We start from the raw sequence: 17,500 nt of genomic DNA, 5'->3' as shown, positions 1-17,500 counted from the left end.
CACCCTCAGGTGCTCCATGCTCTCGTATCCGGGCTCGGGCCCCTGCAGCCGGGCCCCGGCGGCCTGCCGGGCCTCCTCCTGCAGCTGCTTGGCGCCGAGCAGGAACTCTGCGGCGCCGCCGGTCTGCAGGCTCAGCTGCAGCTTCTCCTGCAGCCGGCCGCTCAGCTGCAGCTGCTCGCGGTGGCGCTCCCCCAGGCTCCGGAGCGCGGCCATCTTGCTCTGCTCCTCGCGCTCCACCCGCTCCAGCAGCTGGCCCTTGCGCTCCTCCAGCGTGGCGTACAGCAGGTCGAAGCTCTCGCCGAGCCGCCGCCGCTGCAGCTCGCCGTTCTCCTGGACGCGCTTGCAGGCGTCGTCCGTCTGCGCCGCAGCCGCCTGCACGCGTGCGTTGGCAGCGGCGAGCCGCTCCACGGCGGCGCGCAGCTCGGCCTTCTGGGTCTGGTACACGGCGTGCAGCGGCGACACCTCGCAGTCCTTGTGCTGGCCGAACACCTTGCACAGGGAGCAGGTGGGCGTCTGGCAGCTCACGCAATAGATGTTGATGCGCTCGTCCTCGTGCTCCTTGCACCGCGGCTCCTTGCCGTCCTTGTCCTTCAGCGGCGGGTCCTCGGCCACGCCCCCTTTGCTCTCCTGCTGCTGCTTGTACATGTCGATGATGTTCTCCACCAGCAGGTTCCTCTGCAGCCCGTACACGCCGTGCCGGTCCAGCACCACCTCGAAGCGGCAGGTGGGGCAGCGGAAGGTGCCCCCCGAGTAGTGGTAGGGGTTCTTGGACTCGTAGAGGTCGTTGGCGCAGCCGCGGCACAGGTTGTGCTGGCAGGGCAGGATGACCACGGGCTTGGTGAACATGTCCAGGCAGATCGGGCAGCCGAGCTGCTGCTCCAGGCTCTCCATGGCGCCGAGGCCTCGAACCGCCGGGCTGGTCTGGATGTCCATCGTCTTCTGGTCTTCTGATCTTCTGGTCTGTTTCTATCTGCCGGCGTCAGAAGCCCCCGGGCCTTTATACCCTCCGTGGGCCCGGCCCCCCCGCCGGCTGCCACGCCGGCCAAGAATAGACTCACATAGCTCCCGGAGGCCTGCGAGCACCACCCGACACCACCCGACACCACCAGACCTCTTCTGGAACAACAACCCCCCAAGAGAGTGCAACATGTGGCAAGAAGTCTGCTCTCATCACTCGTTGTGTCTCCTGTGATCTTCACGCTCTCATGTGTTCATATCTGAAGTCACATGAACACATATTAATGTTTTCTTCTTCTTTCAAACGCAGACAGGCGATTATGAATCACATCGAGGTCCAAACACGTCAAACAATCAAGTAAATGTTTAGTCTCTGACCTTTGACCCCAAAGCTCCTTCTGTGTTTATGTGTTTGTGTGTTTGTGTGTTTGTGTTACACAACAGGAGCAGCAGTGAGTCCCTAACAGTCATGTGGAGGCCAGCAGCTTGTGCAACAAACAGCTGCAACTTCATGGAAAACTGAGTTCATAAACATCAGAGCAACGTGTTTGTAAACATGTTGCTCTGATGTTTATGAACTCAGAGCAACATGTTGTTCATAAACATCAGAGCAACGTGTTGTTCATAAACATCAGAGCAACGTGTTGTTCATAAACATCAGAGCAACGTGTTGTTCATAAACATCAGAGCAACGTGTTCATAAACATCAGAGCAACGTGTTGATAAACATCAGAGCAACGTGTTGATAAACATCAGAGCAACGTGTCCATGCACACCTGAAGGAGCTGCGGTTCCCTCTGCGGCCACCAGGTGGCTCTCTTCAGCTGTGTGTACACTTGGAGCACTTGTACTACATCTTGTACTCCAGTAAAAGTATTAATACCACACGGTAGTCTGACCGTAAGTACTAAAAATACTCCCACACAGAACAATAATAAATGTGCCGCTGCTTTAATTAGTGTTCTGTCTTCAGCCAATCAGAGGGCTGGACACGAGGAATGTGTCCCCCCCCCCCCCAGGGTAAACACGACCTCAGCCGGGTCAAAGGTCAACGGAGAGCAGAACGCTTCACAGAGAGGCGTTCAATTTGTTCTGTGTTCTTCTTCTGTGGTGAGGTCATCCCTCTGTACTGTGTGTGTGTGTGTGTGTGTGTGTGTGTGTGTGTGTGTGTGTGTGTGTGTGTGTGTGTGTGTGTGTGTGTGTGTGTGTGTGTGTGTGTTCAGCTGTTAGTCTGGATCTAAATGTTTTATTTCAACACGTTTAATTTGTTTTCTTAGTAAAGTTTCTCATTTCAATAATTATGATCAGAAACAGTTTAATTATCTTTTTAAAAACTTTAATGAGGACAGAAAAACATACAGAAATGAAAAAGTGACAAACAACTTAAGTAAATGACTAAATATATAAATATATTTACAGATTATAAACTCCACTAGCTGAAGGTGTGAAACTTCATATTTACAGGTTTAATTAAAAATAAGTTCTTCTTCTGTGGTTTCCTCTGCAGATAAAGTCCTGTTGATGGAGAGTCTTCTTTAGGAGTACTCTCATGTCTTCAGGAGTACTCTCATGTCTTTAGGAGTACTCTCATGTCTTTAGGAGTACTCTCATGTCTTTAGGAGTACTCTCATGTCTTCAGGAGTACTCTCATGTCTTCAGGAGTACTCTCATGTCTTTAGGAGTACTCTCATGTCTTTAGGAGTACTCTCATGTCTTTAGGAGTACTCTCGCGTCTTTAGGAGTACTCTCATGTCTTTAGGAGTACTCTCACGTCTTTAGGAGTACTCTCATGTCTTTAGGAGTACTCTCACGTCTTGTAAGTACTCTCAGGTCTGTAAGAGTACCCACAAGTCTTTTAGAAGTACAAACAAGTCCCTAAAAATACTCTCAAATTCTGTTCTGAAGCTCTAATATCAGGAGGCTCTTGTTCCTGTTGGGTTCTGTTGGGGTTCCTGTTGGGGGTTCTATTGGGGTTCCTGTTGGGGTTCCTGTTGGGGGTTCTATTGGGGGTTCTCATTGGGGTTCCTGTTGGGGGTTCTATTGGGGGTTCTCATTGGGGTTCCTGTTGGGGGTTCTATTGGGGTTCCTGTTGGGGTTCCTGTTGGGGGTTCTATTGGGGGTTCTCATTGGGGTTCCTGTTGGGTTCTCGTTGGGGTTCCTGTTGGGTTCTCGTTGGGGTTCCTGTTGGGGTTCCTGTTGGGGGTTCTCATTGGGGTTCCTGTTGGGGGTTCTATTGGGGTTCCTGTTGGGGTTCCTGTTGGGGGTTCTATTGGGGGTTCTCATTGGGGTTCCTGTTGGGGGTTCTATTGGGGGTTCTCATTGGGGTTCCTGTTGGGGGTTCTATTGGGGTTCCTGTTGGGTTCTCGTTGGGGTTCCTGTTGGGGTTCCTGTTGGGGGTTCTATTGGGGTTCCTGTCGGGGGTTCTATTGGGGTTCCTGTTGGGGGTTCTATTGGGGTTCCTGTCGGGGGTTCTATTGGGGTTCCTGTTGTGGTTCCTGTTGGAAGGAGTCGCCGACGGAGCAAAGTTCTGCGTGACTCCCCATCGGGATCGGGATGCCGTAGTCCACGGCTGAGTCCTCGGCCTGCGAGGCGCCGATGAGCCGTGCGAGCCCCGCCTTGCTGGAGTAGCGGAGCAGGAAGTTGTGGTTGAGGCGCATGCGGCGGCCGTGCCGCAGCAGCGTGTACAGTACGGGGTTGACGCAGCAGTGCAGCAGCGCGCAGCACTGCGTCAGGTGCAGCGCTGCGTCCAGGAAGCTCTCCAGCCGGCAGCTGAAGGGCAGCGCGCCGAGCAGCGCCAGCGTGTCCAGCAGCAGCGCGCCGTGGAACGGCAGCCAGCACGCCAGGAACACCGCCGCGTAGGCCAGGACGAGCCGCCGGCCGGCGCGGCGCCGCCCGTCCCGGTCCGAGCCTCCGGGCGGGAGCGCCGCCGCCAGCAGGAGGCAGAAGACGGAGATGACGGGGAACGGGACGGCGAAGCCGAGCACGAAGAAGCTCAGCTGCAGGCCGGCCGTCCACTCCCGAGCGCTGCCCGCCGGGTACACCGGCCGGCACACGGCGCCGCCGCCGTGCGACGACTCCACCGCCCGCAGGAAGTAGACCTCGGGGACGGAGGCCGCCAGCGCCAGCAGCCACGCCAGCACGCAGGTCAGCGGCCGCGCCGCCTTCCTCCCAGGGGCGCCGGCGGGCCGCGTTGCCGCCAGGTAACGGTCCGCCGACATGCAGGCGAGGAAGAAGATGCTGCCGAAGAGGCTGACGCTGAACACCAGGTGGGCGAGCTGGCAGGCGGCCGCTCCAAACGGCCACCGGCCGCCGCGCAGCAGCGAGGCCGCCCACGCCGGCAGCGTGACCGCCACGCACAGGTCGGCCACTGCCAGGTTCAGGACGTACAGGTGCGTCTCGCGGCGCCGCCGGCCGGCGCGCAGGTTGAGCCACAGCACCAGGGCGTTGGCGGCCAGGCCCACCAGGGAGATGAAGACGTAGAGGACGGAGAGGACGGGCAGGAATGCGACGTGGCTGATGGCGCCCGAACACACCACGGCCTCCACACGGGACAGGTTGTGGTGAGCGGCGCCGGTCAGGTTTAGCTCCTCCCACAGCTCCAGGAGCTCGGTGAGGTCGCTGGAGCTCAGACTCATGATGTCACACCTGATGATGTCACACCTGGAGACGAGAAGAAAACAACTGTGAGTGACGCCTTCTTCTTCTTCTTCTTCTTCTTCTTCTTCTTCTTCTTCTTTTTCTTTATTTGCGAAGGTAATAAAACCCTGGCCGTCTGTTCATTGATTGAAGAGACCACACACGCACGCACGCACGCACGCACGCACGCACGCACGCACGCACGCACACACACACACACACACACACACACACACACACACAGAGGTTATTGTTCCGTCAGTGTTTCCTGTCGGTTCAAAGTGTTTTACTTTTTATTAATGATGTCTGGATCATTTGACCTCTGACCTCCGAACATCCGTCCATCTGTCTGTGTGTGTGTGTGTGTGTGTGTGTGTGTGTGTGTGTGTGTGTGTGTGTGTGTGTGTGTGTATGTAATGATCTGAAGACCAAGCTGCTGTTTCAAAATTTTGTTGAATAATATATATATATGAATTTATGTTAATACAATACATAATAATATTAATAGTAGAGATCAATAAAACAGTTATTAGGTAACATTAAAGTAATAATCATCAATATAAATAATGTGCAGCTCAACAAACTCTATGGAAAAAACTCTACATTTAAGGATTCTCTTGTGTGGTTTTATTGGCCCTTTAGTTTAAAACACTTTACACTGAAAGAGGTCACGACCTTCAAAATAAAAGCTGCCTGTCGAGATGGAACAATGAGACGTTCAGACAGGAAACACGTGAAGAAGAATAAAGCACCTTCATCTCATAATTGACGGAGCAGAATCTCATTTAAAAATGTTTAATTTGGTCCCTTCACTCGTGTTGACACCAGCTTTAAAAGGGGTTCCTGAACGCACCATAAAACCCCCGTAAACAGCTCGCGGGCCGTAAAGCTTCCGCAGCTCGCAGGACTCCGTGGAAAGATCCTCAGATTGAAGCATTCGTGACTCATTCAGACACTTTAACGAGCAAAAACTGACACGTTCAGATTTAGAAGAACGAACACGACGACCCCTTTAATCCGGCTCGTGTTATTACGTCATGGAGAGAGGTCTGAACTGTAAACGTCACTTTGACCAGCAGGTAAACTGTTTTAAACTTTACTTTACGTCCACCAGCAGTGAGCTGATTATAGACGGAGGACACTTATAGTTTTATACATAAACACGTAGAACGTGACTTTAAAGTGCAATGAATCTGTGACGTCACTTGTTAGTGTTAATATTACGATGTGTAAACACGCTCCTCAGTGAAGTGAAGCGGGCTACAGCCGTCAGATAAAGGTGTATTCCGTAATATAAGCGCTTATAACGCATGTATTACAGCTTGTAAAGCGCAGGCGTGATGCTCTTCAGTTGGGCTCACATCGCATTCACATCACACAACAACGGGGCACTTTAGATCCGGTTTAAGATAAAGACTCAGACCAAAACCTTAAGCTCTGTACAGGATAGTATCATATTGCAATACACAGAATACACCGAAAAACAAACACGACCACTAATAACTTCTAATAACTTCCTTCCAGTTGCACAAAATAATGTTTGCGTGTAGAAAATTTTAAAAACACACTTTTCTGAAGGGAGTCTGGTCGGAGTCTCAGAGCGGATCGGCTTTTCCTGCAGAAACAGCGATGGAGCCAAACCGCGTTTACTTTTCTGTTGTTTAAGGAGTTTGCAACACTTACAGGTCCAGCGGGGCGTTCAGGTGCAGCGCCGCGGCGGAGTGCGGGTCCCGGTGCGTTCAGGGTCCTCCGGCAGAGCGCTGGAGGCGGACTGGACTCTGAGAGACCCCCTTCTTCTCTCTGCATTTAAATAAGAAGAGAAGGAGAAGAAACGCCCACAGGGCTCCGGTGATTTATTGCAGTTTGAGCCGAAACAATGGCGTCACATACTTGTGACGTCAGAGGAATGTGAGAAAGAGGAGGTGAAGAAGAATAGTTTATTTAAACACCTTTAGAGTCACGTGGCGTTTATTCTGACGTCTATTGGCTCATGAACTAAAGAATAATGAGAATAAAGTTTTAATATTCATATAAATCATGACTTTTATCTATCTATCTATCTCTATCTATATATATATATATCTATATATAGATATATATAGAGATATAGATATATCTATCTATCGATCGATCGATCGATCGATCGATCGATCGATAGATATATATAGATATATATATATATATATAGATATATATAGATATATATATATATATATAGATATATATAGATATATATATATATAGATATATATATATATATATATATATATATATATATATAGATATATATATATATATATATATATATATAGATATATATATATATATATCGATCGATCGATCGATATATATATATATATATCGATCGATCGATCGATAGATATATATATATATATATATAGATATATAGATATATATATATATATAGATATATAGATATATATATATATAGATATATATATATATATATAGATATATATATATATATATAGATATATAGATATATATATATAGATGTGTATATATAGAGAGAGTTTCTTGTAAAAAGTCCAAGTTATCATTCTTATAATAATATTATGTGTGTGCATTATAATTCTTCATATAAAATTGTTTTAGCCATTTACCAGTTGATGGCGCCAAGTAGTTGTTTGCCAAACGACAAAAAAACCTCGAAGAAGAAAAAACCTCGAAGAAGAAGTCAAAGGATTATCAGAGAGACCGGTATGGAGTTACAGCAGAGGGAGTGGGACAAGCACTGCAAAGGAAGCACGACCAAACATCCAGCAACCAACACATGTAAAAGTATTGAAAGGGAAGTGTCGGAGGGAGGAGGTCATCATTTCAAGGCTGACATCCGGACACACTGGTCTAAATGAAACTCTGTTTTTAACGGCAAAAGCGGGAACAGACAAGTGCCAGTTGTGTAACGAGACAGAGGATGTGGAGCACGTGATCATGAGGCGTCACAAACACAACTGGGAAAGGAAACTTCTGAACCAGAAGTTTGTCAGCTGGGACAGAGGTGGAGGTCTGCAGGGAGGGGGTCTGCAGGGAGTCTGCTTAGAGGGAGTCTGCAGGGAGAGAGTCTGGAGTGAGTCTGCTTAGAGGGAGTCTGGAGTGAGTCTGCAGGGAGGGGGTCTGCAGGGATGGGGTCTGCAGGGAGGGGGTCTGCAGGGATGGGGTCTGCAGGGAGGGGGTCTGCAGGGAGTCTGCTTAGAGGGAGTCTGCAGGGAGAGAGTCTGGAGTGAGTCTGCTTAGAGGGAGTCTGGAGTGAGTCTGCAGGGGGGGGGGGTCTGCAGGGAGGGGGTCTGCAGGGAGGGGGTCTGCAGGGAGTCCTGACAGCGAGCCAAGGAGGGCTACAGGGCGCTGCTGCGATTTGCAAAAGACACGGGGCGAGACTACAGGATTTAGTGGTGAGGACATTTGCTTGGCGTAGTAGGTGGGGTAACAATGAGTAGTTTTTTTGTCTTGTTATGTTGCTTTTTTTGTTGCATCGTTTAGTTTTGTTGTTTAGTTTTGTTTCCTATTGTTTTGTTTCCTAATTAGTAAGAGTAGGTCGTCCTGAATCTGCACACTCCGGTACAGCAGGTGGCGGTATGCACCTAAGAAAGATGGTTGCGACCCAGGAGAAGAAAACCTCGACCATGAGGAAGAAGAAGAAGAAGAAAAGGTACAAGGAGACAATAAAAAGCGAGTTGCGTAAGAAGAGAACCTTTTGTCCGACATGACCGGTCTGAACAGGTCAGTGACCGGAACCCGGAAGGACAAGAGGTCATGCTAGCTAGCTAGCTGCTAGCAGCTGGTCTGGCTAGCCGCAGCTCTGATGTTTATCCGCTGACTCGCGGCTAGCTAGCAGTTGTCGGCTAACTACTAGCTAGTGCCACATCCATCCATCCATCTTTAGCCGCATATCCGGGTCGGGTCGCGGTGGCAGCACCCAGCAGACCGACCCAGGCTTCCCTCTCACCCGCAACATGTTCCAGCTGGTTCTGGGGGCCCGAGGCGTTCCCAGGCCAGCCGGGAGATATAATCCTCCAGCGTGTCCTGGGTCTTCCCCGGGGCCTCTTCCCAGTTGGACGTGCCTGGAAAGCCTCTCATGGAGGAGGCGTCCGGATGAGATGAACCACCTCCTTTAGACACGGAAATGAAATGAAACCTCGTAAACTAACCTGTTGATTAACCTCCATGCTGAGTCCTCCCAGTGCCCCAGTTGTATTAATAAGTGTATGTATTAATAAGTGTATGTATTAATAGGTAATGTTTCATGTGTTTTGTTTCTCAATCACAGAACCATTCTGTTTTTGTTGATTTACAGTCTGGCAGCAGGTGAATATTTAATGTTTTATTCAAGTCTGACCTGTAAACGCAAAACAGCATTATGAATATAAAGAACGAGAGAATAAATATACACATAGTATAATAATATATAAATGATATATTAGTGTGAGTATATGTGTGTATATATGTGTGTGTGTATTGGGTGGTATTAGTGTGAGTATATGTGTGTATATATATGTGTGTGTATTGGGTGGTATTAGTGTGAGTATATGTGTGTGTCTTGGTGGTGTTTGATGTGTATTTCCTGTATAACCTCATTGTCCTGTTTGATGTGTATTTCCTGTATAACCTCAGTGTCCTGTGAGCACGGCGTTGCGGCGCCCGTGGGCGGCTCCGTGTTGCTGCCATGCCTCCTCGCCAACCCTCCGGCCAACGCCCTGGTGTTCTGGAGGGACAAAGACGACAGCGTGGTGCTGGACATCAAGGGCGACGCAGACGACCTCCAGACCCAGAGCCAGAAGTTCAGAGGGCGAGTGTTCGGGGACAGGAAGCGCTACAAGGCCGGAAACTTCTCCATCCTGCTGACGGACGTCCGGCAGGCCGACGCCGGCGTGTTCGAGTGTCACGTTCCCTCAGAGGACTTCCAGAAGAACATCAGGCTCACCGTCTCAGGTGTGTTGAGAGGGTGAGCCTCTCTCTCTCTCTGTCTCTCTCTCTCTCTCTCTCTCTCTCTCTCTCTCTCTCTCTCTCTCTCTCTCTCTCTCTCTCTCTCTCTCTCTCTTTATCTATCTATACAGATGTGTAATAGCACATCTGTAGTGTAATAAGACGAGCTGCCTGGTGTTGAACCTGTGTTTCGGCGTTGCAGGTGAGGGCGTTGAAGCCACGCCTTCAGGTGCAGCTCCTCCGGTCGGCTCCTCGTGGTTCTTCTTCTTCTTCTCTCTTTCTCTCATCGCTGGTTAAAGCGAGAGCTGCTTCCAGCAGGTCCACTTCAGAATTTCATCTCCAAAGTTCTTCATCCAAACGTCAAACTGAACTGAAACATGTCTGATAGTCAACATTCACTGAGAAACATTGTGTCATAATTGTATTTATTAAATTTGAAGGAGGAACTTTTCCAATAAGAAAACAAACATTACATGTAAACGGCAGCTTTTCTTCTCCTTATTGTTACAAACTAAACATGTTATTTAAAATAACTTACTGATATGTAGGATTAACACTGACATGAATATCACACACGCATGCATAGCAGGTGCTTAGCACTCCTTTAACCCTCCTGGCAGCCCAAGCGCCTCTTGGCATGTCGTCTGTGTTGTGCACTATAAGTTTGATGCTAACGCTACCTCGCTGCTCCCTGGTTACATTGTGGGATACGAGGTGTATTGTTTGGAGTTTGTTTCGTGGACTCTTTGTTCACCTGATGTTACAACGATGACTCGTCTGAACTGTTTGTGTTGGACTCTGTTTGTTATGCTCTGCTTGGTTTGTTGAAGTATGAAATACTGAATAAAAGGATTATTTCTATTCCGTTGTTTCTACTTCTTTTGTCTGTCAATACTTTTATATATAGCAATACTACTACTGTTTCTGTAGCTATGAGTACAAGTACTACTCCTTTTAAAGTGTCGTCTTTGAGGCTGATTTCTTAAACTAATACAAACATTTAAAGGTACTTGTACTTGTACTTCTCGGACCTCCTGTGTATTTCCAGATGCATCTGAACATCTAAATCAGGAACGTTGACCGGACGCGGCCACAGCGTCCAGCTGCAGGGGGGGGGGCGGTTTCACATCCGCATCCGCTTGTTGAGCGTCTGAGCAAACTGACGCGGTCGTTGTGGTTTTGATCCTCACCTTGTGACACAGGAAGTAAGCACTCGAGTGTCGGTCGAAGGAAGAAGCAGCCGCTTCACACGGAGCTGCGCTTCACAAACGTCTCTTCTGGTTTCTGGCGGTTGGTCCTGGGTCTGCGTTGGAGGGTCCTGGGTCTGCGTTGGAGGGTCCTGGGTCTGCGTTGGAGGGTCCTGGGTTTGCGTTGGAGGGTCTTGGGTTTGCGTTGGAGGGTCCTGGGTCTGTGTTGGAGGTTTCTGGGTCTGGGTTGGATGGTCCTGGGTCTGTATTGGAGGGTCCTGGATCTGTGTTGGAGGGTCCTGGATCTGTGTTGGAGGGTCCTGGATCTGTGTTGGAGGGTCCTGGATCTGTGTTGGAGGGTCCTGGGTCTGCGTTGGAGGGTCATGGATCTGCGTTGGTTGATGGTGGTTCTGCTGTGTGCCGAGGCCACGGACCGGTTTGAGGCGCAGGTCAGGGTGGGTCAGAACGCCACCCTGACCTGCTCTGTGAACGACTCGGATGTGTACTGGTACATAGAGGTACGCAGCCAGGTGAATGTGCGCCTCACCCGCACCTTTAGTGGTACAACCCAGGACAACGTAATTAGCACCTTAAACAACAAGTACACAGCCGTGAACAACCAGCTGGTGATCAGCAACGTCTCAGCAGAGGACTACAGGCTTTACTTCTGCGGCAGGAAGAATAACGGATCCACTGTGGTGACCGACACGTTCCACCTGCTTCCTAGTAAGTACCTCTTTTGAAAAAGTCGTACAAAAGTGTGAACAACTTCTGTACTTTTGTAGCTCAACTTGTATTCTACAAGTTTGTATGAAGTTGCATCCAAACGAGTCTAAAGATTTATATGTCGTTTCAAGAGAAAATGATGCATCAAGAAATTAGTGTCTGACCACATGGATGACTCCTGAAAATGTACTTCTCCAAACAGACAACCCCTCTTGCTCAATGTAAAGGTTCAAGGATCGCTTTAAGGGTTCAGTCCACCAGGAGACAGTTAGACCTTTAAGGGTTCAGTCCACCAGGAGACAGTTAGACCTTTAAGGGTTCAGTCCACCAGGAGACAGTTAGACCTTTCAGGGTTCAGTCCACCAGGAGACAGTTAGACCTTTAAGGGTTCAGTCCACCAGGAGACAGTTAGACCTTTAAGGGTTCAGTCCACCAGGAGACAGTTAGACCTTTTAAGGGTTCAGTCCACCAGGAGACAGTTAGACCTTTAAGGGTTCAGTCCACCAGGAGACAGTTAGACCTTTAAGGGTTCAGTCCACCTTTGCATAGCTGCTTCCCTCTGATATTTTTCTGTTTCTTTGTCCATGTTTGTCACTTCTCTTCTTCCAGATGTTTCCACCACTTCGTTGAGCAACAACTCTGCAGGAACCCAGCAGCAGGGTTCCTGCAGAGTTGGCCAGAGTGAGCTCATCGTTTACGGCTCGCTGGCTCTGAATGCCGTCTTGGTGATTGTCGGTGAGTCTGTTGGGTTCGACCTCTGGAGGTCGAGCTCCTCTGTTCTATAAATAGGAGCAGCTTCTGCACCTGGACGTCAGCTCGCTGTAGATATCAAGAGTATAATGTCATGAAGATCAGAGTGAAGTTGTTGGAAGTGACTCACCTGATGCTCTTTTGATGCAGGTTTGGTTTTGGCCGCTCTGTGTTTGAAGAGGAAGATCTGCAGCCGCCAGGTGAACGAGCCTCCACCTTCCACCTCTGAGAACCCAGAGCCGCTGGAGGGCCCGCAGGTAAACAGGTGTTGGTCCTGATGCTGCGCTAAAGATGTCTTTAGTGGTCTAGCAGCTGCCAATGCTGCTGCTAGTACTATGAGTCACTGCTACTGCTGCTAGTACAACAAGTCACTGCTAATGCTACTAGTGCTACAAGTCACTGCTAATACTGCTGCTAGTCACTGCTAATGCTACTACTACTACTACTAGTCACTGCTAATGCTACTATTGCTACTAGTCACTGCTAATGCTACTAGTGCTACTAGTTACTGCTAATGCTGCTGCGAGTCACTGCTAATGTTGCTGCTGCTAGTTCCTGATACTTGTGCTCCTGCCGTGTGTTTCAGTACGAGGAGATCCATCTCACAGATCCCCCACCGGAGGCTGCTTATTCAACGGAATGTGTTTACTACAAAGCCCAGCTTCCAGTATCCCCACAGCCTGGACACCACTGACACCTGGACACCACTGACACCTGGACACCACTGACACCTGGACACCACTGACACCTGGACACCACTGACACCTGGACACCACTGACACCTGGACGCCACTGACACCTGGACGGTACCCGGACACCCGGACACCTGGACACCACTGACACCTGGACGGTACCCGGACACCCGGACACCTGGACACCACTGACACCTGGACGCCACTGACACCTGGACGCCACTGACACCTGGACGGTACCTGGACACCCGGACACCTGGACACCACTGACACCTGGACACCACTGACACCTGGACACCACTGACACCTGGACGCCACTGACACCTGGACACCACTGACACCCAGACGGTACCCGGACACCTGGACACCACTGACACCTGGACGCCACTGACACCTGGACGGTACCCGGACACCTGGACACCTGGACACCACTGACACCTGGACGGTACCCGGACACCTGGACACCTGGACACCACTGACACCTGGACGGTACCCGGACACCCGGACACCTGGACACCACTGACACCTGGACGCCACTGACACCTGGACGGTACCCGGACACCTGGACACCTGGACACCACTGACACCTGGACGGTACCCGGACACCTGGACACCCCTCACTTGCACTATTTATATTTGACTGACGGTTGTTGTGGACTTGAAGCTCATACGGACAAAAAGAGACTTTTCCTGTCTTAAGGCGGTCATACAAAGACCTGGAGGGTTTAGATGGTTCAAGCTTGTATGGAACCACCTTGAACCTGACCAGGAACCGGTTTAAGGCGGTTCAGGTTTAAGGCGGTTCAGGTTTGAGACGGCTGAGTTTATTTTGATACTGTGGTTGTACTATTTTTAATTTATAGAAAACGTTATGTATTTGTGTTTGTTGGTTTCTTCCTCAATCTGCTTGTTTTCTGTTAAAAGCCAGAAGGGCCTGAAGTCATGTGGTGAGTTGTGTGTGGGCAACAGATCTGACTTCACATCTCTTGTTGTGTAGAAAAGGAAGTCAAGTTCAGGGACTCTCACATTTGCCTCATTATTGATTTTGGATGATTTATTTCAGTATCTTATGAAGTTCCCCGTTTTTTATTGACATGTCTCACTTCTGTAAATATGCTTTGGTCAAATAGTTTCTATCTTTTTAGCAACATAAATAACATTAAATAAAAAAACAACTTCTGGAAAACACTGCTGCTTTTTCACAGTAAACATTACAAATAACTTGAAATAGTGACATCCATTTTAAAACTCCTCATTTGAAGGTGTCCGATCAATATAGAAGTCATAGTCGTCTGCATATCAAGAAACTTTAACAAATACAACTTTCACTGGGATACGAGACCTCAGTTGTCGTGGAAATATATATATATATATATATATATATATATATATATATATATATATATTTATATATATTTATATATATTTTTATATATATATATATATAAATATATATATATATTTTTATATATATATATATATAAATATATATATATATATATTTATATTTATATATATATAAATATATATATTTATATATATATATATATATATTTATATATATATATATATATATATAAATAAATATATATATTTATATTTATATATATATAAATATATATATTTATATATATATATATATTTATATATATATAAATATATATATATAAATAAATATATATATATATATATATATATATTTATATATATATAAATATATATATTTATATATATATAAATATATATATATATATAAATATATATATTTATATATATATAAATAAATATATATAAATAAATATATATATATATATATATATATATATATATATGTATATATATATATATATATATATATGTATATATATATATATATATATATGTATATATATATATATATATATATATATGTATATATATATATATATATATATATATATATATGTATATATATATATATATATATATATATATATGTATATATATATATATATATATATATGTATATATATATATATATATATATATATATATGTATATATATATATATATATATATATATATATATATATGTATATATATATATATATATATATATATATGTATATATATATATATATATATATATATATGTATATATATATATATATATATATATGTATATATACACACACACATTTATTTAATGGCTGCAAAAATGCATCAAAGTAAATATTTCTATACGTCTTCTGCTTCATTTTAAACACATTTATTGGACCAGTTTGTGACGTTATGAATCTCAGAGAGCATGATTTCCATCGTGTGTGTTGTGTGTCGTGCAGCAGCGGATGTGTTTAACCACATCTGGAGGTGTGATGTTCACAACCTTTAACGTTTGCAGAGAGGTGAGGCTTTTTAAATTAAGTGAAAGTCACAATACTACAATATGAATCTCATTCAAAATCTGACTTAAATTTAAGTACAAAAGTATTGCCATCAAAATATAAAGTACCAAAGTAAAAGTACTAATTAGGCAGGGTAATGCACATATATTATAATTACTGATCTTCATATACTGCTGGTAGTATATTCTAAAATAATACATCGTCATAATGTATTAGCTGATACATAACCTGTAACGTGACTCATACTGCAGTAAAAAGTACAACGTAATATTATGTAGTCGAAGAGACTCAGAAACCACTTCCTGTTTTCAGTCTGGAGGAAACGTTGTTTGACCTGATGAACACACGTTTGTTTCTCTGAAGCTACTCATGTGTTCATGTATTTATGTATGTCCTTCAGTCTTCAGGGTTCACTTGCAGTGAAGTACTCCGTGCTTTCAGCTTCTTGATGTTTGCTCTTCACTTTCAGTTCTTGTGTCACTCAGATCAGCTGATTTCTCAACATCATCGTGATCATCATCATGTGGCCTCAACACTCGTGTGTCTGCTGTTTCACCACAGGGTCAAAGGTCAGGCTCAAAACTAGAGAGCTCATAGTACTATATTACCCCACTAGAGAGATCATAGTACTATATTACCCCACTAGAGAGATCATAGTACTATATTACCCCACTAGAGAGATCATAGTACTATATTACCCCACTAGAGAGATCATAGTACCATATTACCCCACTAGAGAGATCATAGTACCATATTACCCCACTAGAGAGCTCATAGTACTATATTACCCCACTAGAGAGATCATAGTACTATATTACCCCACTAGAGAGATCATAGTACCATATTACCCCACTAGAGAGATCATAGTACTATATTACCCCACTAGAGAGATCATAGTACCATATTACCCCACTAGAGAGATCATAGTACCATATTACCCCACTAGAGAGATCATAGTACTATATTACCCCACTAGAGACATCATAGTACCATATTACCCCACTAGAGAGATCATAGTACCATATTACCCCACTAGAGAGATCATAGTACCATATTACCCCACTAGAGAGATCATAGTACCATATTACCCCACTAGAGATCATAGTACCATATTACCCCACTAGAGAGATCATAGTACCATATTACCCCACTAGAGAGATCATAGTACCATGTTACCCCACTAGAGAGATCATAGTACTATATTACCCCACTAGAGAGATCATAGTACCATGTTACCCCACTAGAGAGATCATAGTACCATGTTACCCCACTAGAGAGATCATAGTACCATATTACCCCACTAGAGAGATCATAGTACCATATTACCCCACTAGAGAGATCATAGTACCATATTACCCCACTAGAGATCATAGTACCATATTACCCCACTAGAGAGATCATAGTACCATATTACCCCACTAGAGATCATAGTACCATATTACCCCACTAGAGATCATAGTACCATATTACCCCACTAGAGAGATCATAGTACCATATTACCCCACTAGAGAGATCATAGTACCATATTACCCCACTAGAGAGATCATAGTACTATGTTACCCCACTAGAGAGATCATAGTACCATATTACCCCACTAGAGAGATCATAGTACCATATTACCCCACTAGAGAGATCATAGTACCATGTTACCCCACTAGAGAGATCATAGTACCTTATTACCCCACTAGAGAGCTCATAGTACTATATTACCCCACTAGAGAGATCATAGTACTATATTACCCCACTAGAGAGATCATAGTACCATATTACCCCACTAGAGAGATCATAGTACTATATTACCCCACTAGAGAGATCATAGTACCATATTACCCCACTAGAGAGATCATAGTACCATATTACCCCACTAGAGAGATCATAGTACCATGTTACCCCACTAGAGAGATCATAGTACCATATTACCCCACTAGAGACATCATAGTACCATATTACCCCACTAGAGACATCATAGTACCAGAGATCCTGTCTCGCAGTACTCTGTGGATCCAGCAGGTGGAGCTGTCGTGTTAAATATATTTCATCTCTGTTTAAGGTTATTGATCAGCAAACATCAAATAAATCTAATTAATCACAATCAATCCATCATGAATATTTATTTAATAGACATAATAAAAGTATTAAATTCATTAATATTATGTACTACTTCTACTGTTTCTACTTTAATTAAACTAAAACTTAAATCTGTTTGTGTATTGATTGAAAAAAT

General features: G+C 45.5%; 3 protein-coding genes and 1 pseudogene across 5 annotated transcripts; 2 read left to right on the top strand and 2 right to left on the bottom strand.

The window, feature by feature from the left end:
* The window catches only part of LOC137794022 (E3 ubiquitin-protein ligase TRIM63 pseudogene), a 1,565-nt pseudogene extending 610 nt beyond the window's left edge, over positions 1 to 955 (bottom strand).
* Positions 956 to 2,392: 1,437 nt separating this feature from the next.
* On the bottom strand, positions 2,393 to 4,609 carry LOC137794106 (atypical chemokine receptor 3-like). Its single transcript, XM_068590725.1, has one exon. The coding sequence runs from the start codon at positions 4,590 to 4,592 to the stop codon at positions 3,429 to 3,431; it is 1,164 nt and encodes a 387-aa protein (XP_068446826.1). The 5' UTR covers positions 4,593 to 4,609; the 3' UTR covers positions 2,393 to 3,428.
* A 2,676-nt stretch (positions 4,610 to 7,285) lies between these two features.
* Positions 7,286 to 10,398, top strand: LOC137794281 (uncharacterized). Of its 3 annotated transcripts, none has more exons than XM_068591012.1 (5): positions 7,286 to 7,684; positions 8,140 to 8,263; positions 8,882 to 8,919; positions 9,226 to 9,543; positions 9,740 to 10,398. In XM_068591012.1, the coding sequence occupies exons 1-5, from the start codon at positions 7,549 to 7,551 to the stop codon at positions 9,832 to 9,834; spliced, it is 711 nt and encodes a 236-aa protein (XP_068447113.1). In that variant the 5' UTR covers positions 7,286 to 7,548; the 3' UTR covers positions 9,835 to 10,398. The 3 variants fall into 3 exon arrangements, with proteins under 3 accessions (XP_068447113.1, XP_068447114.1, XP_068447115.1); XM_068591013.1 differs by lacking the exon at positions 7,286 to 7,684 and adding an exon at positions 7,958 to 8,006; XM_068591014.1 differs by lacking the exon at positions 7,286 to 7,684 and having other exon boundaries at positions 8,105 to 8,334.
* Positions 10,399 to 11,107: 709 nt separating this feature from the next.
* On the top strand, positions 11,108 to 12,923 carry LOC137794285 (uncharacterized). The gene is made up of 4 exons (XM_068591024.1): positions 11,108 to 11,450; positions 12,060 to 12,185; positions 12,351 to 12,457; positions 12,787 to 12,923. Exons 1-4 carry the CDS (start codon positions 11,108 to 11,110, stop codon positions 12,892 to 12,894), a joined length of 684 nt encoding a protein of 227 aa, XP_068447125.1. The 3' UTR covers positions 12,895 to 12,923.
* The last annotated feature ends 4,577 nt before the right edge of the window (positions 12,924 to 17,500 follow it).

The sequence above is a fragment of the Clinocottus analis genome, unplaced genomic scaffold (assembly GCF_023055335.1).
Source record: "Clinocottus analis isolate CAN_PGR_092001 unplaced genomic scaffold, fCliAna1.0.p SCAF_24, whole genome shotgun sequence".
NCBI lineage: Eukaryota > Metazoa > Chordata > Actinopteri > Perciformes > Cottidae > Clinocottus > Clinocottus analis.
This window is presented reverse-complemented; position numbering and strand designations above follow the sequence as displayed.

What these genes read in the sequence shown, in the direction of transcription:
- LOC137794281 (XM_068591012.1), top strand. Translation starts at nt 7,549, where the DNA reads ATGAGGCGTCACAAACACAACTGGGAAAGGAAACTTCTGAACCAGAAG. An exon ending in GATTTACAGTCTGGCAGCAG is followed by an intron (nt 8,920 to 9,225) that starts GTGAATATTTAA and finishes GTATAACCTCAG; the next exon opens with TGTCCTGTGAGCACGGCGTT. An exon ending in CATCAGGCTCACCGTCTCAG is followed by an intron (nt 9,544 to 9,739) that starts GTGTGTTGAGAG and finishes TCGGCGTTGCAG; the next exon opens with GTGAGGGCGTTGAAGCCACG.
- LOC137794285 (XM_068591024.1), top strand. Translation starts at nt 11,108, where the DNA reads ATGGATCTGCGTTGGTTGATGGTGGTTCTGCTGTGTGCCGAGGCCACG. An exon ending in CACGTTCCACCTGCTTCCTA is followed by an intron (nt 11,451 to 12,059) that starts GTAAGTACCTCT and finishes CTCTTCTTCCAG; the next exon opens with ATGTTTCCACCACTTCGTTG. An exon ending in TGCCGTCTTGGTGATTGTCG is followed by an intron (nt 12,186 to 12,350) that starts GTGAGTCTGTTG and finishes CTTTTGATGCAG; the next exon opens with GTTTGGTTTTGGCCGCTCTG.
- LOC137794106 (XM_068590725.1), bottom strand. Translation starts at nt 4,592, where the DNA reads ATGAGTCTGAGCTCCAGCGACCTCACCGAGCTCCTGGAGCTGTGGGAG.